At 42.6% G+C, this 27,634-nt stretch overlaps 1 protein-coding gene across 1 annotated transcript; it reads right to left on the reverse strand.

The window, feature by feature from the left end:
• Positions 1-115: 115 nt before the first annotated feature.
• TMEM38A (transmembrane protein 38A) lies at positions 116-26,885 on the reverse strand. Its single transcript, XM_027845387.1, has 6 exons — positions 26,716-26,885; positions 10,921-11,077; positions 9,640-9,824; positions 7,406-7,493; positions 4,758-4,875; positions 116-1,800 (listed from the first exon to the last, which is right to left on the reverse strand). Exons 1-6 carry the CDS (start codon positions 26,837-26,839, stop codon positions 1,561-1,563), a joined length of 912 nt encoding a protein of 303 aa, XP_027701188.1. The 5' UTR covers positions 26,840-26,885; the 3' UTR covers positions 116-1,560.
• Between the last annotated feature and the right edge of the window lie 749 nt (positions 26,886-27,634).

Below are 27,634 nucleotides of genomic sequence, written 5' to 3' on the forward strand. Positions count from 1 at the left end.
AAATAAATAAAATAAGCCCAAGGTGACATCATCTTCTCCTTGTCTTCTGACTTCCTTGGATCTGAAAATGTGAAAAGAGCTGGGAAGAAGTGGGGGAGGCCTCTAAATTCACCTCACAATGCTTTTATTTTGTGGTTCATCTATAAAACATCACCCCCTTACATGGAGCCCTTTATAGTCATCCAGAAACAGCTTTGTCAAAACACGATGCTATTAAAAGGCGACATCGGACCCTGCTGCCTGACTTCATGGTGGGGAGTAGGGAGAGGCAAGTTACCTGGAGTAATGCACTTCCCAAACTCACCGCAATTGACCAACTTCCTTGATGGGATAAATCCTGGGATTTCTCCCAATGTTGGGTCTTGCAATAACATCCCAGCCATGGTGTTGGGACTGAAAAATAGCAGAGGAAGGCGTAGTGCATCCCCCTCAGTTATAGGTTCCAGTTCCAGGTGAGGGTCCCGGCAGCCTCAGTTTGCTTATTATCCCTTTGGTGCGCAGTTTCAGGTGGTTCAGGGTGTTTGGATTGGAACATGATCCCCACAGCCCAAGACCCCAACTTGGAAAAGACTCCCTAGCTCGTCAAAGCCAGTGTCAGAACTTAACTGCAGATCTAGCAGAGCTGGCCAAGGGCCAGAGTGCAGAGGACCACAGTGACGTAATGTGCTATCTAAGATCCCTTCTCTCTGGTTGTGCCTTTTCCTTCACGTCACATAGGCTAGTTGACCCAAGAGAGACACGTTGAGTAGATGCCAAGCTTCTTGGCTAATCAGAAAGCTCAGTTAAAAGTTTCAATTAAAAATCGGTTCAATTTCCATTCTGATCCTAAGAATTCAGGGAGGTCTGATAGAGCTTCAAAAGTCACTAACGTTACCAGTGGCCATCTGGGAAATCTCAATCCCCCAAAAAGACAATTCTCTGAAAGCTGACCCGGATCTGACGTGAATGGGCAGCTCCAGGTCTGGCTCAGAGGTAACAGGCCACAGGTATCTCCCCAGCTTGGGTGGGTCACTTAGCCATCGAGGCCCCTTCTCAAAATCCAAGTTATGTTTCTTTCTCATAAGTCAATTCAAAAAGACACTATTAAGAGCCCAATTATTTTAGGGTGGGTTTTTTTCCACCTTGCTCTTCCATTCTTGGATTCAAAACAAATTAGTCTAAAATACAAAGTAGTTTTCACATGCCAGGAATCCTAAAGAGATATCAGGAAGAACCAATGTTCCTGGACTCCCATAGCAACTTAAAACTGTTTCCCAAAATAGTCTTTATTTAAAGGGAGAGAAAAAAAAAAAGGAGAAAACCTACCACCAAGATGCCTTGCTTTGGGCTAGAACTCTCCTTTTGGGCCTATAGGGATTTCTATACCTTATCTGTAAGCCCCTGAAAATAGGGGTCCCTGATGGAAATAGAGGCACACTGGGTGGTCTCCTCAAATTCCTTCTCCCTTGTACAAGTCTTAGGGTGGAGCCTGTGAGGGCTCGGGTGACATGGGTGTATTTCTCATGCAGCTCAGAAGTGACTCTCTCTTTGGCCACTAGTCACCTGTGGCAGATTCTTCATTTATTCTGCCTTCTTGGCCTTTCTCTTTCTCGAGCCTTCATTCAACTCCTCCTTTGATTTGGCCGGAGGCTGTGGGGCATGAAAAGAGGACGGCCCCCCCTGGGCATCGTGGGAAAACCCATCGTCATCATGCTGATGGTCCCCAGGGCCTCCCCAGGCAGAACCAAAGAGCACAGGACAGATGAAGCCCTCGATAGTGTCAAACGGGGACGCATGGGAGTGTGTAGCTGTCAGGAACACCTGTGATGGGGAATGGGAGAGGAAGAGGAGAGACACACAGAGAGAGAAGAATATGATTTGGAGGTCATTTTAGGTTACTGGAACTGAGGTATAAGCCATAACAGGAAATCTCTAAGCAGCCAATTGCATGGGACATCCCTCCAGACCTTTCCCCTGCTTTTTAAAATTCAGTGCCCTACTGAATATTCCATTCCTTCACTGAATGGGCCCACAAGAGCCCTCCTCTTGTTATGCCCCACTCCCTACCTTATCAAAACTTAACTGTTTTCTATCTGCACAAAGATTTTCATATCAGCATTATAAGAATTGCAAAAAACTGGAAGTATTCTGAATATCCAACAATAGAATCAAATAAATTGTGGTCCATTTATACAGTGTAGGGATTCTCAACTTGGGGCCCATGAAATTTTTTAAAAACATATTTTGATAACTATATTTCAACATGATTGGTGTGCTTTGTAATCATCTGTATTTTATTTTATGCATTTAAAGATACGGTTCTTAGAAGAAGGCCATTGGCTTCATCGGACTGACTGCCAGAAAAGGTCTAGGACTCCCAAAAGGTTCAGAATCCCTGAAGTCAGGGAATACTATAATGCAGTGAATTAAGACTGATGGATATAAGGCAGAAAAAGAAATCTAGGGAAAAGCTATATGAAAAAGGGGAAAAAAAAGCAGAAAAAGAAGCACAGAGGACACAATAACTAACTCTATGATCCATCCAAACCTGCCTTACCGCTGTTCCTCACACACGAAACTTTCTCTCCATACCTGCCTGTCCCCCATGCCCACAATGCTCTCCCTCATCACTGCCTTTCATGAGATTCCTTACCTCCTTCAAAGACCTGTTCAAGTACTACCTTGTATATGAAGCCTTTCCTAATCCCCAACACATTCTCCAAGCTGAAGCTATCAACCTCCAAAATTTATTTCATATACTATATATAATCCATATATATACATATATATATACACATAGTATATACACAGATAGTATATGTACATAAAAGCATGTATATATATATATGTGTGTGTGTGTCTTTGAATCCAAGTTTGAATAAGGCAAAATTTGATTTAGTGTAAACTATAAAATTATACCAGGGGGCATTAGATGTGGCTCCAAATTCAATTAATGCAACATATGAGAGCTACTTGAAGGTTTTAACATGATAGATACTTTGTCACATCAAATGTGGATGTGACGTACTGCTGCACATCATATTACCCACAATTGTGTTAATTGTTTTTAATAAGCCCTTAACATAATGGACGCAAATAAGAATACTTGACGGAACTGAACAGCATGGATGTGGTCACGGTAACTCTCAGAGCTGATGAGATGCCAGAATGTCTGAAACGCTGCAGAATATTATAAAGCACACAGGGGAAGAGAAGAAAGGGGCAAAATTGCATCTGTTTTTGTGATTTTCAAACAAGTAAAGGAATAAAAGGGTTATAATGAAAGAGATGGAGTCTCTTAGCTGTATGGTTTGAAGATTTAAACCAAAAACACCTTCCTCCGAGCAGAACAGTCATTCATACCAAACTATCATGTTTATTTAAGGAACTGATAGGGTCTGAATACAGACTGAAGCACGCTTTTTTTACTTCCTTTATTATTTTTTTTTTTGATCTGCATTTTCTTTGGCAACATGGCTAATGTGGAAATGTTTTGCATGACTGTGCATGTATAATCGATATCAAATTGCTTGTCTTCTCAAGGAGGGAGGAGAAAAGAGAGAGAATTTAGAACTCAAAATCTTTTTTAAAAAATGTTAAAACAAAGTTTGTCTACATGTAATTAAGAAAAAGATAATAAAAATGAATGTCAAAAAGTAAAAATAAATTAATTTAAAAAAGAAAAAGGTCAAATAAAAATAATTTTTCTTTTCTTTTCTTTTCTTTTCCTTTTTTAGGCAATTGGGGTTAAGTGACTTGCCCAGGGTCACACAGTAAAAATAATTTTTCTTAAGAAAAAGAAAGAAATTTAAATTTTTTAAGGAAATGAAAGAAAATAAAGAGACATTTCAGGGCTTTGGGCTGCTTTCACAGAGAAGGTACCAATCTGTACTAGCAGAGGGACTTTTCTCACCTAGAAGCTCACAGTTCTGACCCCATCCATATGTTCTGCATGTACTTCTTTGTTTACATGTTGTCTCCCCCCTATTGAATATAAGCTCCTTTCAGGCAGAGACTATTTCATTTTTATCTTTGTAGTCCCTGTGCCTAGCACAGTGCCCGGCGCATTAACAACATGAAAGGAAATGGGACTAAAAATGAATGAACAAAGACTTTCAAGCCAGATGGGAGGGGCTGAAAGATTGTTATGATGTTTTATGCATCTAAATAAAAACAGATCCTGAGTAATTGCTCTCTTTTTTGGCTTCCTACCATACTTATCAATCAAAAAGCATTTCTAAGGACTTAAGGAATACATCCCGTTTGTAGAGTCAATTTCTTGTGTGTGAGAGTTATGTCCTCTGCAACAGTATAGATGCCTTGAAGCAAAGATATATCTAATAATAATAATAATAACAGTATCAATTATATAATGCTTTATGGTTTGCAAAAAATTTTACAAGTTTTATCTCATTTTATCCTCACAAACCTGGGAGGTAGGTGCTGTTATTATCCCCATTTTATAGATGAGGAAACTGAGGCAAGCAAAGGTTAAGTGACTTGCCCAAGGTTACCCAGCTAGTATGTGCATGTGGTGACGTTTGAACTCAGGTCTTCCTGATTCCAGGCCCAGAGTTCCGTCTACTAAGCCACATAGCTGCCTTCCCAGTAGGACAAAAGGCCCTGCGTCTGATTCTTACTGCACCTTCCCCAAATTGAATCTTCCCCAGGGGCCAGGATTCCTAGTTTCTGTTCAGATTAGGATTCTTGCTACTTTAGGGGAAATAATTTTCTAGCCCCATCATGGTCCTCCTATAGCATCCCCAGCGGCCTCTTACCTTGCAAGACACCATGAACAGGGTGCAGAAGAAGATGAGATTAGCCTTAGAAATGGGAAGCCAGCGGGTCTGCTGAAGTGTGAAAAGAATGGCTCCATATAAGCTGGCTTTGGTTGGACTGGAAAGGAAAAACGAGCCCAGGCCTCAGTGGAGACAGGAAAGCATCCCAGCATCCACAGCATAATTCAGGAAGGTCCCAAAGCGCTGAGGCCCCCCTTCCCCCACCTTCCCATCATGACCTTCCCACCACCCCTCCCCCCAGTCATCTGGACCACTTCAGTCCAAGACAAAAAGAATTTAGAGCCAGAACACATAGGACATGAATGCTAGAAGTAGATGGGGGCTTAGAACATGGAATGTCAGCTCTATGCAGTTTTCTCTGTGGTAAAATGAGGGGACTGTATCAGATGTTTCCTAAGGTCCATCCCAGGTCTAATATTCTGTTCTAAGAGTCCTCTATCCTGTGTTCTAAGAGTCCTCCCATCTCTGACATCCCGTGTCCTAAGGGCCCTCCCAGCTCTGACAGTCCGTGTCCTGAGGGCCCTCCCAGCTCTGACAGTCCGTGTCCTAAGGGCCCTCCCAGCTCTGACATTCTCTGGCCCAAAGGCCCTCACAGCTTTGACATTCTGTGCTCTAGACCGCTAGGTAGCACAGTGGATGGAGTGCTGAGCCTGGACACAGCAAGACTTGAGTTCAAATCTATCCTCAAACACTTCCTAGCCACAGCTAGGGCAAATCACTTAACCTCTGTCTTGCCTCAGATTCCTCAACTATAAAATGGGGATAATAATAGCACCTATCTCCTGGGATGGTTATGAGGATCAAATAAGATATTTGTAAAGCTCTTGGAACAATGCCTAGCAAAGAGTAGGCATCTTTCCCCCAAGATCCCTCCCAGTTCTGACATTCTATGTTCTATTTTCTAAGTTCCTTTCCAAACTTAAAGATAGATGAGTACCCTATGTGTCCCCTATGTGTCCTCCTTTGGCTGGGGTACAATTGGAAATGCTTGTATTTCATCTTATGTGCTTGGAGTTGGGCCCTGAATCCTAAATTGATACAATTATACTGTTAGGCGCTCTCTGTGTAACTGGATGACCCTCTCTAGTCCAGGTTTTACCACTAACATAGACGAGTCATTTCCTCACTCTCTCCAATGAAGGCATTGGAACTCTTAGCCTCCTTCCAGCTGGGATGGCCTCCAATTCTAACAGCTAACAGCATTAATGCAGCACTTACAAGTTGGCACAGCGCTGTATAGATGTTATCTCCACTGATCCTTACAACAACCCTGGGAGGCAGGTGCTATTATTATTATCTTCCCCACTTTACAGGTGAAAAAACTGAGGCACAGGAAGTTAAGTGACTTGCACCTGGGATTACACAGCTAGCATCAGAGGCAGGATTCAAACTCAGGTCTTTGATTCCAAGTCCAGAACTCTACGCACAGTGCCACCCAGCAGCCTATGGTGCGGAGGTCAGTATGCACCTCAGACAGCCCTTTGCCCCAATTCAATTCAATGCAATTGAAAAAGTATTTATTGGGGCAGCTAGGTGGTGCAGTGGATAGAGCACCAGCCCTGAAGTCAGGAGGACCTGAGTTTAAATCCGGCCTCAGACCAAACACTTGACACTTACTAGCTGTGTGACCCTGGGCAAGTCACTTAACCGCAATTGCCTTAAAAAAAAAAAGAAAAAAAGAAAAAGCATTTATTAAGTGCCTGGGCACTTAGCGAAGTAAATAGGCTAAGAAATGGTTCCTGCTTGATGGGCTTCAGAAAAACCTGGAAAAGACTCATATGAACTGATGCCGAGTGAAATGAGCAGAACCAGGAGAACATATACACGGTAACAGCCACACTGTTAGATGACTGACTTTGATAGGCTTACCTCTTCTCAGCAATGCAAGGATCTAAGACAACTCCAAAACACTCATGATGGAAAATGCTATTCACATCGAGAGAAAGAACCATGGAGTCTGAATGCAGATGGAGGCTTACTATTTGCTCTCCTTTTCCCTTGTTTTGTTTTATTGCTTCATTCTGTGGTTTCTCCCATTAATTCTAATTGTTCTTTACAATATGACTAATGGGGGGCAGCTAGATGGCACAGTGGATACATCAGCACCAGCCCTGAAGTCAGGAGGACCTGAGTTCAAATCCAGCCTCAGACACTTAACACTCACTAGCTGTGTGACTCTGGGCAAGTCACTTAACCCCAACTGCGTCACAAAAAAAAAAAATGACTAATGGGTAAATACGCTTAATATGAATGTATAAGTAGAGCCTATATCAGATTGTATGCCGTCTTGAGGGGGAGAGGAGAGGGAGGGGTAGAAAATTTAAAACTCAAAATCTTATGGAAGTGAATGTTGAAAACTAAAAATAAATAAATTTTTAAAAAATGGTTCCTGCTTCACCTCAGAACCTCTTTCCATTTCCATTTTCATACACAGGTGTCTAATCTAGGCAGAGAAAGACCTGACTGTAGCTTAAACACCTGGAGACCCTAAGACTCTGAGGATGGCCACAGGTCAAGTGGCTGACTTGTTTGGGCTCAGTTTCCTCATCCACAAAAGCGGGAATACCTTGGATTTCCTAACATCCTGACTATGAAAGAGGACGTTCCAAACAACGCCAACGACTTACAAGGACATGTGCAGAATCTCGTTTGTCTCTGGCTTCCAGACTCCACGGAGCAGCTGCTCAAAGTTGGACATCAGGGCTACGCCCGAACCTGTACAACAGTAAGCCAGTGAGACCACGTCCCCAATGTGATAGCCGTGAAGCCTGCTCTTCAAAATGGAGTCTCTGGATCTTCCAGCCCCTGCCTACCACGGACTCTCCCCACATCTCTGTCTACTGAAACCCTTCTCCTTCAAAGGCCCCCCAATCAGCTGCCACTTCCTCCCTGAAGTCTTCCCGGATAACCGCTGGACATGATTGACCCCTCCCCTCCTGGAAGCTCCCTTGTGGCTCCGAGGCACCTTAACATATTCTAACTCGAAATCAAATCAACACAACCATTGCCTTTGGAAATTGGTCATTGCTCTTCATAATGGAAGAGTACCAAAATGACATCACAGTGTCCAGATCAATGTACAACGTGTCCAATTGTCGCTGATCAGATCAATATGAGCTTGGAAGGCTCTACCACAGGGCAGGCACAAATAGTACATATGAATACTTTCTGTACATTTTTTGGAAAAAGATTATCAATCAACTGCCCTGTTATGCCAGTCACCATCTCGGGGACTTCCCAAACCAAAAACACCCTTTACTCTCAAGCCACCACAGTACAAATATGAGCCGCTCGGATAGTGTTCCTTTATCAAGGTCTTCCTTCAGTGCCTCATCATTTCCTGAGGCTTACCCAAAGTTCTTTAAGACTAAGCCAGGGAGATGAGGAAAGGGATAATTTCAGAGAAACCAGGGAAGACTTACATGAACTGATGCAGAGTAAAGGAAGAAGAACCAGGAAAACAATTTAAACAATAACAATAACTGTCGAGACAAACAGCAACTTTAAAAGACCTAAAAACTTTGATGAAAGCAAGGACCAACCATAATTCCAGAGGACTGATGATGAATCATGCTACCCACCCCCTGGAAGAGAGGAGATGAACTCAGAATGCAGATGAGCCATGTTATTTTTTGGACATGGCCAAGGTAGAAATTTGTTTTGTTGACTATGCATATTTGTGACAAAGGTTTTCTTTTTCTTTTCTTTTTTTTTTGTTCCCCAATGTGTGTATATGGTGGGGAGGGGCTGGAGTAGATTGGAGGTAGGTAATTTTTTCTGTTACTTATAAAAAAAACCTACAATTTTTTCAAAAGACTATGCCCATGGGGCAGCTAGGTGGCACAGTGGATAGAGCTCCAGCCTTGGAGTCAGGAGGACCTGAGTTCAAATCTGACCTCAGACACTTGACAACTACTAGCTGTGTGACCCTGGGCAAGTCACTTAACCCCCAATTGCCTCACCAAAGAAAAAGCAAAAAAAAAAAAAAAAAAAAAAAAAAGACTATGCCCATGAAACCAAAGGTATAGGAGGGCCTCCACAGTGGGACAGGCTTTATATATAGCTATGAACAATATGCCTGTGACCCAACCTAAATCAGTACAAAGAAGCTTGTCACATTGTATATGTTTTGTATGTACTTACTGGCTTGCTTTCTCCCAGCAGAATATAAGCATCTTGAAGGCAGGGACTATTATGTCTGTCTTTGTATCCCCAGAGCCTAGGACAACACTTGGTAGGTGCTTAAATGGTTGTTGAATGAATGAATCACCAAAAGGCTGGCTACCAAGGGAGGCTTTTTTAAATTTTTTTTTTATTAGTAATCCATGAAATCTGATACAGAGGGGTTTGCCTTCTACATTAGTGGAAGGAGAAGTCGCACCAACAGAATTGTGGGTCTTTTGAAGAATATTATTTACACAATAACTACAATAATGTAAAAGAAAAATAACACTGAAAGACATCAGAACTCTGTCTGATGCAGTCGGTGATCATTCAAGCCTTCAGAGGACTAACAGTGAATCACGCCTTCTTCCTCTCAGCAGAGAGGTGGTGAACTACAGGTGCTGAATGAAGCATACACAGTCAGTTATGGCTATAGTGGTGCTGATTTATTTTGCCTAGTTGTACTTTGTCATAAGAAAGGGTTCTATGATAGAGGGAATCATCAGAAAGTGACTCTACTATCATTTTTAAAAGAGTATCAATAAAGCATTTAATTCATTTTAAAAGAGGTAAGAGCATCTCTTTATTATTCCATAGAACAGTTGGCTATTCTAAATGTGATGGTCTCCCTTGGAATTTCCCACTTATGGCTATAAGTCTGGTGGCAGGGGCTCCGTGGTGGGGCCAAAGGACTTACCTTTGACCCAGCCTGTGGCGATCATGATGAACCACCCATGGTGGTAGTGGTGGTGGGCATGATGGATCCCAACGGCAATCTTTCGAACTCTCACTACCTCCTTCATTGCCACAAAAATGAGCTTCACGGGCAGGAAACTGATGCATTTATAAAAGAGGTTCATGGGGCAGAAGAAAATCATGTACCTGCAAGGAAGGCAGCCGCCAACATTTGGGACAAACCAAGACACCCCCTCATCCCCCCTGCCCCTCACTCTGTGATGGCTTGAACAGCAAGGAATGTGATTAGCTTTGAGTCTGACGAGGTCAATTTATTGAAGTCAATGTGAGAACTAGAAGAGAAAGAGATGACATTCCCTTGCTTACAACATCTCCCCTTTCAACCCACCTTGCACACTCCTCACAACGAAGCTCATCTTTTTGATAAGGTTACCCCTCTGTTGGAGAGCTTACAATAGCTCTTCATTGCCTTCTAACAAGTCCAGATTTTTTAGCCTGGCATTCAAAGTCCTTCTGCAATCTAGCCCCAACCTGCTTATTCATGTCTGATTTCTCTGCCTCCCTACAATTTACCTCCCACTCTGGCCAGATTGGACAACTCCCCACTATCAGAGCACATCCCTCTGTCATCCTTCCTTGTGTTTTCTCTAGGTATTACTCAACATGAACCCTTCTCCAGGCAGACTGGTCAACTTGCTGTTCCGTATACGTTCTCATGTTTTCCTACTTTCATACCTTTGCTCACTCTGCTTCCACCAACTGTAATGTCTCCTGTCATTTTCTTCATTTATCCAAAACCTAGCCTTCCTTTAGCTAGGTGGCACAGTGGGTACAGTGCTCAGCCTGGAAGATTAATCTTCATGAGTTCAAATCTGGCCTCACATGCTTACTAGTTGTGTGACTCTGAGCAAGTCACTTCACCCTGTTTGTCTCAGTTTCCTCATCTGTAAAATGAACTGGAGAAGGAAATAGAAAACCACTCTAATATCTTTGTCAAGAAAACCCCAAATGGGGTCATGAAGAGTCAGACAGAAATGAAAAACATTCCTTTAGGGCCGGGGTCAAGCATCTCCTCTTCCATGGAGCATCTCTTGACTCTCTGTACTATATCACCTTGCTCATACTGTATGGTGTGAGGCCTCTCTTATCTCTGCCATCCTTTGTTAGTTAAGTTTCAAGGACTGCCTGATAAGAGCTCTGGGAAGAGCCAAGCAATCATTATGGCCAACCTTTCCCTGTTATACAAGCAAGAGGCAAGGTTTCCTTCCAAAGGAGGGCTTACCAGACTGCTGAGGCCAGGAGGATACTGGAGTTATTGCTGAAATAATCGATTGGTGCTTCCCCGAGCAGAAGATCAGCCAGGATGTAGCTCCCAAAGCAATAGAGCATGGCACAGATCCATGAGGCCACAGGGCTCCGCCGGGACAATTCCACAGCACCTGCAAAACCACCCTCGTGTTGATCATACAGGTCTGAAGGCCCTAAGGAGGTTAGGGAGCTCAAACACCCAACTCAACCTTTTCTCTAGGTGGTATAAACAACCCCCAAAAATTTCCTCATTTCCTAGAAAGGGATTTATTTATCCCTCCATTCCTAATTTAATTCATTCTTCTATCCACTCATTCATTCATTCATAGTTTTCGTTCATCCACTGCTTCAGAGCCTGCTGGTTGGTTTCTGTGTCTCAATTCTCTTCCAGTCCATTTTCTACTCAGTAGTCCAAATGGTACTCCTAAAGGGCAGGTTTGACCATGTGATCTCTCTGTTCAATAAACTGCAGTGGTTCCCTATTCCCTCCATGATCAAATATAAAATCTTCTGTTTGGCTTTGAAAGTTTTTCAAAGCCTGGCCCTTTCCTATCTTCCCAGTCTTCTTCTACCTTACTGCCTGAACATGTTCTGTAATCCAGGGATACTAGTCTCCTTCCCACATTCCATCTCTCCACTCTGGGCATTTTCACTAGCTATCCCCCATGCCTGGAATTCTCCTCCTCCACATCTCTGCCTCCTATTTTCCCTGGCTTTCTTCAAGTCTCAGCTAAAGTGCCACCTTCTGCAAAAAGCCCTGCTCAGTGCTCCTTAATCTCAGTGCCTTCCTTCTGAGATTATCTCTAGTTTATCCTGTCTTCAGATTATTTGTCCATTTTTGTTTGCATGTTGTCTCTCCCCATTAGACTGTGAGCTCCTAGAAAGCAGGGACTGTTTTTATGCCTTTTCTCTCCTCCCTCGACTCCCCACCCCCACATCCCCAGCACTTAGCACAGGACCTGGACATAGTAAGTTTTTAATAAATACTTGTTAACTTGATTTATTCATTCACTCATTTATTTTCCTTCATCTCATTCATCCATTCCTTTACTGTTTCATTCATTCATCAGCGAGTCATTTTACTACTAACAGAACACTGTACTAGGCACCTGGGAAGGAGGTTGGAAACACTTTGATATAGCAGAAAAAATCCGCCTTTGAATCTCATCTCTTCGATTTCAAAGGGCTCATGATGAAAAAATGCTATCCACTTCCAGAGAGATAACTGACGAATTCTGAGTGCGAATTGAAGTATAATTTTCTCACCTTTTCTATTTTTCTTATTTTAAAAAAAATATGGCTAATACAGAAATATGTTTTACGTGATTTCACATTTATAATTAATGTCATATTGCTTGCCTTCTCAGTAGGTAGAGGACAGGGTGGGAAGAGGAAGAGAATTTGGAATTCAAAATTTAAAAAAGAAAGCCATGTCCAAAATAAATAATAAATTTAAATGTTAAAAATTTTTTTTTTAAAAAAATCTTGTCTTTTGTTTGTGACTAACTTTGTGACCTGGAGCAAATCACTTCCCTCCCTGGACCTCAGTTTCCTCTTTTGTAAAATAGGTCATGGTTAGATCAGTTAACTTCTAAGATACATTCCAGCTCTGACAGTCTACAAAGCTATGAGAAAGTAGAGTTCCTGCTCCCGGAGAAATTTAAACCTCACGGGGGAAATGAAAGAGGAAATCATTGGAGAAAAGTAGCCCGTGTTCATGGTCAGTAATAGAACACAAGTCAAATATGTAGATGCTGAGAGAGTATGGAATAAAGAAAAGTGAGAGTCATGTTGGATAAATCCAGGAGGACTTCCTAAAGAAGGCAAATTTTAAAATCAGATTTTGCAAAAGGTGAAGAAAATGAAGTGACAAAGCCAGAGGCCTTTGAATGAGTGGGAAGGGGGGAGGTGCAGAAAGGGGCATTCCAGGTTGAAGGAATAACACGTAAGTACAGGATCAGGAAGAATTAAGTTAGGCAAAAGAAGGTGAGCCAAGAAGTATGCAATGGGCTGCAGGGCTTGGCAGGGAGTCAAGGTGAGAAGTTAAATATAGCTAGGGGTGGAGACAGGTGGAGGCTCCAGAATGACAAGACAGGTAATCGCTATTTTTTCCTGACTTGCCAAGTCTTCACGGAGTATAATGGGTTCATTACAGTGAGGTGTTGGAAGGAGAAAGTAAAATGTAACTCAGCAGAAAGAGATCTCTTGGTTCAGTTGGAAAGACCAGTGGACTGGTTTTCAAGAGGCCTCTACCAATAACCCAGTGTTGTCCTACTTGACCCCAGAGGGTAGGGTAGAACCAGGAGCAATAGGTGGATGTTGTGACGACACAAATTTAGGCTTGACATAAGGAAAAACTCCCCAAAGCTCTGCTGTGAATGAGTCCCACCATTCTGGAAAGCAATATGGAACTTCAAACTCCCAAGTCACTAAACTATGTCAACACTTTTGATCCAATGATGCCATTAGAGGGAAAGAGAAGAGAATAAGCATTTATTTTTTTTAATTTAATTTAATTTTTTTATTAATTTATTTTTAGTTTTCAACAATCACTTCCATAAGCTTTTGAGTTTTAAATTTTCCTCCCCCTCTCTCCCCAAAACAGCATGCAATCTGATATAGGCTATACATATACATTCCTATTAAACATATTTTCACAGTGATGTTGTAAATCAGAATTAGAACCAATAGGAGGAACCACCAGAAAGAGGAAACAAAACACAATAGAAGAAAAAAAATAGCAAATAGTATGCTTCAATATGCATTCAAACTCCATAGTTCTTTCTTCTTAGTGGATAGCATTTTCCATCACAAGGCCTTTGGAGATGTCTTAGATCCTTGTATTGCTGAGAAGGGTTTAGTTTATCAATATTAATCATCGCACAATGTGGCTGTTATTGTGTACAATGTTCTCCTGGTTCTGCTCACTTCACTCAGCATCAGGAGAATAAGAATTCATATAGTACCTACTATGTGCCAGGCATTGTGCTAAGCACTTTTGTAAATATTATCTAATATTACTACGCACATAACTCCAGTTAGGTCAAGGACAGAGGGAAAGGACTTACATGTACGCAAATATTTATAGCAGCTCTTTCTGCAGTAACAAAGCAGTGGAAACTAAGGAGGTGTCCATCAATTAGGGAATGACTGAACAAATTATGGCACATGAATGTAATGGAATATCATTATGCCTTAATAAATGACAAAAGAGGAGCAGCTAGGTGATGCGGTGGATAGAGCACTGGCCCTGGATTCAGGAGGACCTGAGTTCAAATCCAACCTCAGACACACAACACTCACTAGCTGTGTGACCCTGGGCAAGTCGCTTAACCCCATTGCCTAACCGCCCCAAAAACAAACAAAAAAAAATGACAAAAGGGATGGTTTCACTGAAACCTAGGAAGCCCTGGATGAACTGATGTGAAGTGATGTAAATAGAATCATAAGAACAATTTATGCAAAAATTACAACAATATAAAAGAAAACAACTTTTAAAGACTTAAAAACTCTTAATCAGTGTAAGGACCAATTCCAGGTCCAGACAACTGATGATGGTGTATGTTTCCTAGCTCTTAGCCAAGAGATGATAGACTAGCGCTACTGAATCAGACATACATTTTCAGATACAACCAGTGTATGAATTTGTTTTGTCTGACTGTACGAAAGAGCTTTTATTTTGGGAGGGGGAAGAATCAGTGGGTCACTGATAATGATGCAAAAAAAAAAAGAAAAAGAAAAGAAAGAGAGAAAAGCGCAACCAGGAAATGTTAAGAAAATACACAGAAGAGAGCAGAAGAATGTTCACTAGGGGCACACATACAACCTGGGTAGTGTTCCATTCTAAATTTAATATATGCGTTTCAAAATCTGTATATAATAGCGATCCATGGTTTCACATACAACTTTCATTTTCTGTTCTTCTTTGACAATGTATGTTTGTGTTAATTGATATTTAAGTTCATAATGAAAAAAAGGAAATTCAAAACAGGCAATGCCAGATTAATTTTATTTCCATTTTTGACAGTAATATTAAACCATCAGATAGGAAAGGGAAAGGATACTGTGTAGTTAGAGTTTGCCTACCAGGGGTGGGGCACACACCCCTCGAGGCCACATGCAGATTCCCCACTCCTGGCCTAGATTTTGTAAAGTATTTGATAAAGTAGCTCAAATTCTTCTTGTGGAATAGGTGGACAGAGGTAGGTTAGGTAACAAAAATATTAGATGGATTTGGAACCGGTTGAACGACAAGATCCAAAGTGTATGGTTTGATATCAACTTGGAAGGAGGTCTTCAGTGGAGTGCCCAGTGAATCTCTTCTTGGTCCTGCGCTATTTAATTAAACCTGTTGATCATATCTGCATGTGATTTGCTCTAGGCTATCACTGAGAAGGACAGCTAAATGTACTCATAAGTACTCGATAGGCTAGAAAACTAGGCTGAATCTACTAAGAGGGGATTTAATAGAAGTGTGTGTAATTACACTTTTGCTCAAAAAAAATCTGTTCACAAGTACAATATGGTTAGATAGTTAGTACAATAGCTATACAACATACTATTCAAGCAAAAGAGATTATTATTATTAACATACTCCTTTCAGAGATAGCCTGGTGTAGTGGACTTTGAAATCTGGTGACCTTGAACTATTATACAGCTATTAATAATAGCTATCTAATACATAGCCCTTTAAGGTTTACAGTGCACTTCACAAATATTACCTCATTTAATCTTCACCACAACTTGGTAAGGCAAGTGCTATCATTCCCATTTTACACATGAAGAAACTGAGACAATCTGTTGTCATGGCCTGTTGATTTTATTTTTGCACCATCTCTCAAATATACCCCTTTCTCTCCTCTGACACTGCCACTACCCTAGAGCAGGCCCTCATTACCTCATTGTGTCTCACCCTCCCCCCCATACCCAATCTGTTGCCAAGGTCTGTCGATTTCACCTTTATAACATCTCTGTACCCAAGATTAGAAGGGAAGCAGAAAGCTGGGAAAGAATTTTTACAACTAAATTGATGAATGGTCAAAGGATATGAACAGGCAGTTCTCAGAGGAAGAAATTAAAGCTACCTATAGTCATATGAAAAAATGCTAAAAAAAAAAATCAATGCTCTAAATCACTATTAATTAGAGAAATGCAAATTAAAACAACTCTGAGGTACCACATCACACCTATCAGATTAGCTACCATGACAAAACAGGAAAATGATAAATGTTGGAGAAGATGTGGGAAAATTGGCACACTAATGCATTATTGGTGGAGTTGTAAAATGATCCAGCCATTTTGGAGAGCAATTTGGAACTATGCCCAAAGGGTTATAAAAATGTGCATACCCTTGGACCCCGCAATAGCTCTTCTAGGGCTGTATCCCAAAGAGATCATACAAATGGGAAAAGGACCCACATGTAGAAAAATATTGTAGCAGCTCTTTCTGTGGCGGCAAAGAATTGGAAATTGAGGGGATGCCCATCAATTGGGGAATGGCTGAACAAGTTGTTGTATTTGAATATAATGGAACACTATTGTGTTATAAGAAATGATGAGCAAGCAGACTTAGAAAAACCTGAAAAGACTTGTATGGGCTGACACTGAGTGAAGTGAGCAGAACCAGGAGAATGTCGTACACAGTAACAGCCACACTGTTCAATGACTGACTTTGAGAGAGTTAGTCCTTCTCAGCAATGCAAGGATCTAAGACATCTCCAAAAGTCTCATGATCAAAAATGCTATCCACATCTAGAGAAAGAACTATGGAGTTGGAATGCAGATTGAAGCATACTATTTGCTATTTTTTTCCCTTCTGTTTTGCTTTGTTTCCTCTTTCTGGTGGTTCCTCCTATTGGTTCTTATTCTTCCTTACAACATCATTAATGTGAAAATATGTTTAATAGGAATGTATATGTATAGCCTATATCAGATTGTGCACCATCTTGGGAAGGGAGGGGGAGAAAAATCTAAAACTCAAAAGCTTATAGAAGTGACTGTTGATAAATCAAAATCAATTAATAAAAAAATTTAAAAAGCCAACCTCTCCCCAATACAACTTCTCTGACACTACCACCACCCTGGTGTAGGGTCCTATCATCCCACACCTGGTTTGTTGCAATAGCCTGCTGGTGGGTCTGCCTGCCTCAAGTCTCTCCCCACTCCATTCAGCTGCCAAAGTAATTTTTCTAAAGCACAAGTCAGACCATGTCACCCTCCTACTTAAATAAACTCCCATGGCTCCCTATTGACTCCAGGATCAAATACAAAATCCTCTATTTATCGTTCAAAGTCTTTCATTCTTTCCCCACTCCCACTCCCACCTTATCTTTCCAGTTTTCTTACATCTTATTCCTTGACATATACTCTTAGACCCAGTGACACTGGCCTCCTGGTTGTTCCACAAATAAGACAATCCATTTCTCAGCTCTGGGTATTTTCTCTGGCTGTACCCCATGCCTGGAATGTTCTCCCTCTTCATCTCTACCTCCTGGTTTCTATCAAGTCCCAACTAAAATCCCAGGTTCTGCAGGAAGTCTTTCAATATCCCTCTTAATTCTAGTGCCTTCCCTCTGTTAACTGTCTCCAAATATCTTGACACCTCTAACCAGCTTGTTTATATATGGTTGGTTTTTGTTAACTTCCCCATTGGATTGTAAGCTCCTGGAGGGCAGGGACTGTGGTCTGCTACCTTTCTTTGTATCTCCAGCGTTTAGCACAGTGTCTGGCACATATTAGGCACTAAATAAATGTTTATTGAATAACTTTTCCAGTTTCCCTCAAGATTTACAGTTAGCTTCGTCTCCTCCAAGAGGCCTTCCCTGATTTCCTGTCTCCACTCCCCTCCAGCTGCTAGTGCCTCCCTTACAAAATGACTTTCAGTCAGACAATAAACATTTATCAATCACCTACTAGAGGCCAGACATAGTGCTAAGTGCTGGGGATACAAAGAATGGCAAAAGTCAGTCACTGCCCTCAAAAAGGTTCTGATCTAATGAGGAGATGATGGGGTGCTTATGTTTGTACTTGGACCCCAACTTCTCCCTAGTCTGAGAAACACTGTCTCTGACAACCACTCCCCAGCCCAAGGACAATTACTCATGCCTGGGCCCCAGCAAGACCTGTATCTCTCTTCCTAGTGCAGCAACACAGAGCTGGATGGCTGCTTAGGCCCAAGGCCTCAGATCATGTCTCTGGAAGCTTCCCAATTTCTTAGTAAGTTCCTGTCTTGTCAGAAAGCTTTCCCTTGATGCAGAGCATTCTCTCATTAAGACAGAGGGAGAGGGGTGCCTTGCCCAGCCCAAGGAGTTTTGTCCTTGGCCAGCCCAAGGACTCTTCCTCCTGCCAGACTCCCAAGATCCATACCTCTGTCATCTCCCTCCCTGTCCTGAATACTCCCTGTACTTTCTCATCCATAGCTCCCAAAGACACCTGGAACTTTAGATTACCTCAACAGTGTCCCTGGCATTCCTTTCCCATGCCCTTTTCCATACAAACCCTAGGTCCATCCTCAGTCTCCTGCAGGTTCCTTGAGAATCCTCGCCCGCTGAAAAGCGTAACAATAAATCTTTGCCACCTTGACTTAAAGAATGCTTGAGTTTACGTCGGTCTTTGAGGGGTCTTAACCTCTCAGACCTCAACAGAGACAACGTGCAAACAATTTTGTACATTCAATATACGTAAAGGATAAATAGGAAGTAATTAACAGAGAGAAAGCAGCACAAGAATTAAGAGGGATCCAGAAAAGGCTTCTAAAGAAGTTGAGATTTTAGTTGGGACTCTAAGGAAGCCAGGGAAGCCTGGAGGCAAATGAGGAGAGGGAGCATTCCAAGCTTGAGGGACAGCCACTGAAAATGCCTGGAGTCTGGAAATGGAGGCTGGTGAGAAACAGCAAGGAAAACGTGTTTCTGGGATCGAAGGGTAGGGTACGTGGGGGTTGGGAGAGGGGAAGAAGCGGCGTTAAGAAAACTGGAAAGGCGCAGTGGATAGAGCACCAACCCTGGAGTTAGGAAAACCTGAGTTCCAATCCGGCCTCAGACACATAACACTCACTAGCTGTGTGACTCTGGGCAAGTCATTTAACCCCAGTTGCCCTCACAAAAAAAAAAAAAAAAAAAAGGAAGAAAGAAAGAAAGAAAGAAAACTGGAAAGGGAGGAGGGGGCCAGGTTGTAAAGGGCCAAAACAGTAGATTTTTTTGGTTCCATTTACTTTCAGAATTTTGTATTTTTAAAAAGGTTTACACACTGTTTTCCTCGATTAAATGTAAACTCCTTGAAGGCAGGGGTTGTTTTATTTTCATCCTGGCATTCACAGTGTCTAGCACAATGCTGGGTACATACAGAACTATTACAAATGTTTGTTGATTGACTGATCAATTCAAATCTGATTAGAATTGCAACTTTCCAGGGATTTGCTGGAGAGTACACTGGGCTTTGTATGATGTACTGAAAACAGTATTTATCAATAAACATTCTTTTAAAAAATTAAGTCTGATAATGTAGCCTGTCAGGATTGTTCAGGGTCCCTCCGCTCCTTGAAAATCAACAAGCCCCTGGGCTTGAGGTGAAAATGTTCTCACCATCTCATGGACCTGAGCTCTTTCTACTCTCTGGGGATTTATTCAAATCCCTCCAGCAGCCAAGCATTAAATCCCCCTTGCAACAGCTGGTGGCAGTCAGTCTGGGAGGAGTAACAAGCCCTTGTTTTTCAGAAATTGATACCTTCTCCCTTTCCCCCTCCCCACACCATCCAGACCCATCTAAAAATAACTTCTTGGATGCCATTCTTTCCAGGGTCTTAGCTCAGGACATTTTCAATCATCCTCTCTCAGAAAGGAAAGCCTGCAATCTTGAGCTTGGGGGTTGGTGGTTTTTGTCTTAACCGAAGGAACACTTAAATTCTTTTCTTTTTTTTCTTTATTTTCTTGCAGTGCCCCAGGGAGGAAGGTCTGAGATGAACTCTACCAAGGGTTGGCTTGATTTGAACATATGGCTGTCTCTTGGCCAGCCTTGGATGCACAGCTTTCCAAATTAGCCCAATAGTCCTTGGGCAGAGCAGAGGGCCTAGGGTCCCAGATGAAGGCCACAGGCAGAGCAGTGGGGGATCTGGAAAACAGTGGTTTGGCCTGGATTCTGAAGGCCCAAAGAAATGGGTTTAAATAGCCATTAAAAATCTATCTGATAACCAGGAGATCATTATAGACAGTAACAGCAATAGTGTTTAATGATTAACTGTGAATGACTTAGCTATTCTCACTAATGCAATGATAGAAGACAATTCCAAAGAATTTATGAAAAATGCTATCCACCTCCAGAGAAAGAATTGAGGGATTCTGAATGTAGATCAAAGCATACTCTTTTTTTACTTTCTTTCTTCTTCTTTTTTTGGTCTTCTCTTTTGCAACAAGGAAATATGGAAATATGTTTTACATGACTGCACATGTATAATCAATATCAAAGTGCTTACCTTCTCAAGGCGGGGACGGAAGGGAGGGAATATGGAACTCAAAAACGATTTTTAAGAAAAGAATGTTAAAAGTTGTTTTTACATGTAATTGAGAAAAATGTCATTCTTAAAAATAAAAAAAAATTTTTAATTAAAAAAAAAAAAGAAGTTTATCTGGTTAAAATGGACCATAGATTTAGAGTTAGGAAGGCTCTTAGCGATCCTAGAATCCTACATTTAGCACTGAAAGAGAAATCATAAGCCACCTAGATCATGCTCTAGGTGACTTATCCCTTCCTCTCACACTCTTATTATACAGATGAAGAAATTGAGACCAAAAATGATCAGTAACTTGTCCAGGGTCACACATTAAATGGCAGAGGTGGGATTCGAACCCAGGCCATCTGATTCCTAAGCAAGTATTCTTTCCACTGTGCCATACTACCTTAATCATCTAATTTGCTCCCATTGTTGTTGTTTTAAACAGATGAAGAAGTCAAGTCACTTGCCCAAAGTCACACAAGACTTAAAGGCAGAGCTGGGATTCAAACTCAGATCCCCTGACTTCCAATCTAGTATTCTTCCCACTATACTACACTGTCTCCAAAAAAGAATTCTACTCCACATTGCTGTGCTGTGGAGCTGGCCACCGTCACCTGTGCCTGGAATGTTCTCCCTTCTTACCTCCCCTCTTATCAAGGCAGCTAAGTGATGTCACCAATGGAACACTGGACAGTGGAGTCAGGAAGACTTAAATTAAATTCAAATCCTGCCTTAGACACTAACTGTATGACCCTGAACAAGTCCACTTACCTTTCTGTCTCAATCTCTTCATCCATAAAATGGAGATGATAATAGCATCTACCTCACAAGGTCATTGTGGGATCAAATGAGATAATATATGGAAGGGCTTTACAAACTTTAAAATATTGTATAAATGCTAATTTATTATTATTAGGACATTATGATGTCATAATGTCAACCAACAAACATTTATTATGCACCTACTATATGCCAGACATTATACTAAGAAAGGCAATAGTCTCAAGGGCACAAATAAGCTACATAGAGGACAAATTGGGATAATCACAGAGAAGAGGTAGTGTGTAGGGATATCAGGAGAGACTTCTTGTAGAAGGTGGGATTTTATCTGGGATTTGAAGGAAACTAGGGAAGTCGGGAGACAGAGATGAGGAGGGAGAGCATTCTCGGCATGAGGGACAGCCAATCAGAATTGGGGAGATGGAGGGTTGTATGAAAAGGGGTCTGTTACTGGGGGTAAAGCAAAGTGTAAGAAGACTAGGAGGGGCAGGTCATGAAGGGATTGAATGCCAAGCAGAAGATTTTCTATTGGATCCAAGGCACTAGGGAGCGACTAAAGTTTACTGAGTAAGGGTAGGGTGATATGGTTAAGTCTGTACTTTAGGAAAATCACTTTAGTGGTTGAATGGAGGATGGACTGGAGTGGGGAGAGACTTCAGGCAGATAGACCAACCAGCAGTATTGCAATAATCCTGGCATGAGGTGAGGAGGGCTTGCCCCAGGGTGCTGGCAGGGTCCAAGAAGAGAAAGGGGTACTGTGCGCAAAGTGCCTTATGAACCACAGAGCTATAAATATAAATATAAATATAAATATAAATATAAATATAAATATAAATGTGAGCTACCATAACTTACATTGCTATAGTGCTTCCCAGAATGCCAGTCTCAGAGCAGCATGAATGGGGGCCTCAGAAATCACTGGTCTATTCTGGACCTGCCTAGGAATCCCTCTCAGCAACATCCCAGACAAGGGATCACACAGCATTGGCTTCAAGACCTCTAGGGAAAAGCAGCCCACTCCCTTCCGTGGCAGGCCCTTCCACTCTGGGGCAGCTAGAATGGCTTGGGAGTTGGGTGGTTACAGCACATTTTATTGCCATTGTCCTCGTCATCTCATTTGATAATCAGAGTAGGTAAAGTTGGAATTCTTACCCCCATTTCCATAGGCTTAGGGATATCACGGCATCATGGAGCTCTGGGCTTGCAGTTTAGAAGTCATGGGTCTAAATTTGGTGCAGACATTTTCTGCAACTCTGGAAAGTCATTTAGCTTCCATGTGCCCCAGCAACAGATTTATCTGCATAGTTAGAGATAGGATATCATCTGCACTAGTGGAGGTTCTTCCCACACTCCAAATTCCCTATGTCCATTCATTTCTTGAGCTTAGAGAATTTACAGCTCAGATTCAGATGTAGGGCTGGAAGGGAGTCCCAGAGGATATCTAGACCAAAACCCCTGATTTTACAGATGAGGAAACCGAGGTTTAGAGAAGCAATAGGACTTGAATAGTCAGTGACAAGGGCAATAAGGAGCAGAGCTGAGCCCGGAGCCCCAGGAATTCCAGGCCAGGGGGTTCTTCACACTACTTGTCCTGACCACAGGGGTAGGCAGGCAGGCAGGCACTCTTTAAGCTGAGCAATCCCTGGCCCTTCACAGATTAAATACTCCCAATATAAAGCCAATTTCAGTGCCTCGGTAACCGTCCTCTACCTATAATGTCTAGGGCTCCAGAAGTACCCTAGTAAACTGGCATAACTATGACCCTGATGAAGCCCTAAGCAAAGATTAGCAAGATGTAGCCCAGGGGCTCTGAACCTGGGGTCCACAAACTTTTTTAAAAAATATTTTGACAATCTTCTTTTAAAATAATTAGTTTCCCCCATAATCCCATGTATTCTTTTTTAGGCCTTTAAAAGCATCATTCCAAGAAGGGCTCCACAACTGTCATCAGCCTGCCAAAGTGATCAAGGACACCAAAAAGGTGAAAACACACACACACACACACACACACACACACACACACACACACACACCCCCATACACACATCCCTTGAACTAGTAGAAAAAAACCTGCCTGGTTTCCACCCTCAGGTTCTGAAATTTACTGTTGTATGAACATAGGTTAAGTCACTTCACCTTTTTTGAGCCTGAGTTTCCTCATTTGTAAAATAGGCATAATAATACATACGATACATACCTCACAGGATTGCTATGAGGAGACAGCCCTTCCGTAAACCTTAAGTGGCCAGAACCCTAAACTTCAGTTAGACCCGAGTTCAAATATGGCCTCAGATACTTAACTAGTTGTATGACCTTGGAGAAGTCATTTACCTCTGTCTGCCTCAGTTTTCTCATCTGTAAAATGAAGATAATAATAAACCCTATCTTCCAGGGTTATTGTGAAGCTCAAGTGAGATAACACTTATAAGAAGGGCTATATAAATGCAGGCTATGATTATTATTAATAATAATATGAAGTAATGCAAGGGCATATAAACACACTGAAGCTCTATGTTCATTGAGTAGATAGTGATTTCCCCAGACATTCCTCTGGAAACTCTTAGGCTTCCTGTCCTACTCCTGGTATGTCTTGACTGTCTCTAAGACTCACAAACATTCACAGAAAACCACATTCTCAGTTACAATAGGCAGTTCTTAAAACCTGAGATTTACCATCTTGGGTTAAGCCCAGCAGGCTATTTCTGATAGAGGCATCAAGGGACAAGTTAGACTTATAGAACATTAGAGATGTCACACCTTGAAACTCAGAATATTAAACCTAGAATACTGACCGTCGGAGCTGGGAGGGCCCTCAGAATATAGAACACAAAATGCTTATCATGTACTTGAACAAAGTATGCATTTAAATAATGAATTGAAAAAAAATTAATTTAGGGGCTATCTAGTTTCATTACAGCTTTAGTCTATGGCTTCAGAGTTTATCAGAATCTCTTGAATACAGATATTAAGAATTCTACTTCATTTGTGATTTATTTACTTTCTTGTTTTGTTTTTTTTTTTTTAACCCTCCTGCATTTTGGGAAGGTTTGGAGCTCAGGCTCAGTCTCCAGCTCAGGCTGAAGCTATTATGGACCTAGAAATTCACTCACTCTCATCTCTATAATAATTTATGGTTCCAAAATGTTTTTACCCCTATAGAGGGAGAACAAGTATTAACAGGCTCATTATACAGATGAGGAAACTGAGGCTTGGAGTGGCCTAGTGACTTGCTAAAGGATCACATAGTAAGTGAGAAAACCAAGACTCAAACTCAGGTTTTCTTGACTCCAAATCAGAATTATCAAGTAATTAGAATTCCATAAAATGTAAGCAACCAAAGAATTCTGGGCAATTCTACAAAATGCTACAAGGCGCTTTGCCATTTCCAGGTACTGATACTGACAATCAAAAACAGACATTATAGCACATTAAGGGTTGCACAAAATTAATGCCAGGAATGATCTAATTTGATCTCCATAACAACCAACTCAGAAGGTATTACTATCTCCATCTTATAGAGGAGGATACTGAGGCACAGCTAATAAAGGTCAGAGAAAGGATTCCAGCCTGGGGTTCTCCTAACACTAACCAACTAAGCTCTCTCATGCTGCTTATGATAGCATACATCTAAAATAGCTCCGAGAGCGTGCAGAATTGGATACTAACTGGCGAGTTTCTCTCTACCCCTGGTGGTTCCCTCTGAAGGGTTTTCAAAGCTCTCAGGTTGTACCTTGAATTATGTAGACTTGAGATCATCTGTCCCCAAAAGGAGGAAAAAACTCAATAAAAATTGGTCCATGTCCAAATGCAAGGCAGGCCAGACTCATGGTTCCCTCATTCCCCTAAGGCGAAGCATTCTTTCCAAAGCTTCTACTGAAAGTCAAAGTCCTTCCAGAAGATCTGTCAATTACCTCTGATGGTGCTTTACTCCAACAGCCAAATCCCTTATTTTTTAAATAGAACTTTAAAAAAAATAGAAATTCACAAATTGTCAGAGCTGGAAGGTGCTTTAGAACATAGAATGTCAAAAATGGAAGTGAGACTTTAGGATCATTGAAAGCCAGTGCTGGATGGAACATGTAATACAGAAACTGGGAGGGAACTCAGAACTCAAAGAAACCTTGAGACATGTAATTTAAGCTATCAAAATGAGAAGTGCTTCAGAGATCACCTAGTCTAAAACAACGATTCCTAAAGAAGGCTTCCTTTTTTCTCAGAGAAGGGTGAGGTAGGGCTACAGCAAAATTGTAGGCAGCCAACCAAGCTACCAACATTTTGAAACAGGAAACAAATACTCCAATCCTAGTACAACGCTATTCCTACTTTGCTTTGCAAAATAAATGTTCCCTGGTAACAGCTTTTAAAGCATCAGCTCCTTTCCCCTCCCCTCCCTCCCCCCGAAACTCTTCCAGGTTTCAAAGCAGCTTTCCGGCTCACAGTGCATGAAAACAGGGTGGAAAGTATAAGGATGAAATCCAGGTGATCCCTTGCCCAGCAATATAGCCTTAGTGTCTCCACTGGAGTTCCATTTCCTTGTCTGTAAATGAAAAGTCCAGTTCTGGACAGAAGTGGTGATGCTGAAAGAATAATCAACACCGATAAAAATAACACCTTACAAGCCACCAGACACCAGATTTCACGGTGAACTGAATAGTGCCCCGTGCTTTGGTCGATGGGGGAGGCGGAATTCTGGTTCGATCCCTGTTACGAAGAACATTGAACGTGGAGGCAAAAAGCCTAGGTTCAAATCCCAGCTCTGTTTCTTACTATCAGTGTGACTCTGGACAAGTCTATTCCCCTCTCCGGGCCTCGGTTTCCTCCTCTGTAAACTGAGGACTGGCCTAGATGATCAGAGGTGCCATTCAACTCAAAAATCCTAAATTTCATTATCTCATCTGATCCTCCCAGATCCGCAAGAAATAGGTTAGGCATAATCGTGGCCCCATTTTACAGAAGAAGCTCAAATAGGTTTTGAGTGATTTCCCCAAGGCCACGTAGCTAGTTTCAGAGCCATAGCTAGAACTCAGGTCTGATGGTTCCTGGTCAAGTATTCTTTAGAGAAAACATGCTTCCCACGAAGGCAGATACCTGGGTCACCCGCAGGGAAGAAGGGACCCTTTCCCTAAGCGAGGGACAAGCGAGACCGAGCAGGGACGATTTCGGGGGGCCCTGACTCAGCGGGTCACAGCAGAGGGTCTCCCGGAAACCTAGCCCCGGGGGGGTGGGGGGAGGGGTGCGGTGTCAATTTTCCGGCAGCCCATTTCTCTTTCGGCAGCCTTATATAGACATAACAGCTGCGGTTTCATCTCGCCAAGGGCACCAGAGGGGTGGAGTGGGGGGTAAAGGGCAGCTAGGGAGATGGGGAGGGGGCAGCGGAGAGGTCCGAAGACTGAAGGCTGGTGAGAGCAAGCCCCAGCCCCGCAAGGTCCCCCCCCACACCCACCCCCCAGGCCCAGGCGCTCCCAGCCCCCAACCCTGCCCGGCTGGGACTGACTGACTGACCTGGCTCGTACTTGAGATACAGGATGGAAACGATGAAGTAGCTGAGATCAAAGACCGGGAAGAGGGGCACCCGGGAGAAGCTGAGAGCCAGCTCGCCCAGGCTCAGGGCCGACAGCAGCTCCATATCGCCCGGCAGTGGCCCCTGAGAGCCCCCGCGCCCAGGCTGCCCGCCGAATGGGGCAGAGGCGGGCTGTGCCCGAACCTAGCGATGCCCCCCCCGATCTCCTCCTCCTCCTCCTTCCCTGACCGCCGACAGGTGCAGAAGCGCCTCTGAGCCCCCAGCTCCTCCCTCTGGGCTGGGCAACAGCCCCACTCCAGGTCCCGCAGGAAGCTGCCCTGGCAGTGGTGCTGCTAGCAGCGGAGCTCAGTCCGATGTCCCCAGTTTCTCCTCCAGCTCACACGTGGGGAGCACCCCAGCCAGCCTCCCTGCGGCTGTATTCCTCCCCTTACCCACTGCCCGCCCCTGCAGTCAATCAGCTGCCAGGCTTGCAGGATTTCTCAGGTCAAAGAATACCGAAATCCCCATCCCACCCCTGCTAGGAGGGAGGGCCCTCAGGGACTACCAGGTCCAATTCCGACCTTCCCAAGGATCCCTCCCTGATCCTCCCACAAAGTGGCTTCTGCTTGAAGTCCTCCAATAGGAAGGGTATGGGAGCAAGGACTTGCTACCAGCGGACGAGGCTCATTCCCCTTTGGGAAAGGTCCCATGGTTGGAAGTTTTTCTTTATACCTAGCCCAGGGTTTCCTTTCAGCAACTTCTACACAATCCTCCAAGTTTTGACCATTGTCAAAAACAAAACAAAACAAAAACAAGTCTAATTCTTCTCCCTCCAAGACAAGCATTCAGATACTTGATGACAGTTATCCCACGTGACTCAAAGATAGTCATCTAACTTCCCTGGACCTCAGTTTACTCATC

The sequence above is a fragment of the Vombatus ursinus genome, unplaced genomic scaffold (assembly GCF_900497805.2).
Source record: "Vombatus ursinus unplaced genomic scaffold, bare-nosed wombat genome assembly UNPS02014961.1, whole genome shotgun sequence".
Taxonomy (NCBI): Eukaryota; Metazoa; Chordata; class Mammalia; order Diprotodontia; family Vombatidae; genus Vombatus; species Vombatus ursinus.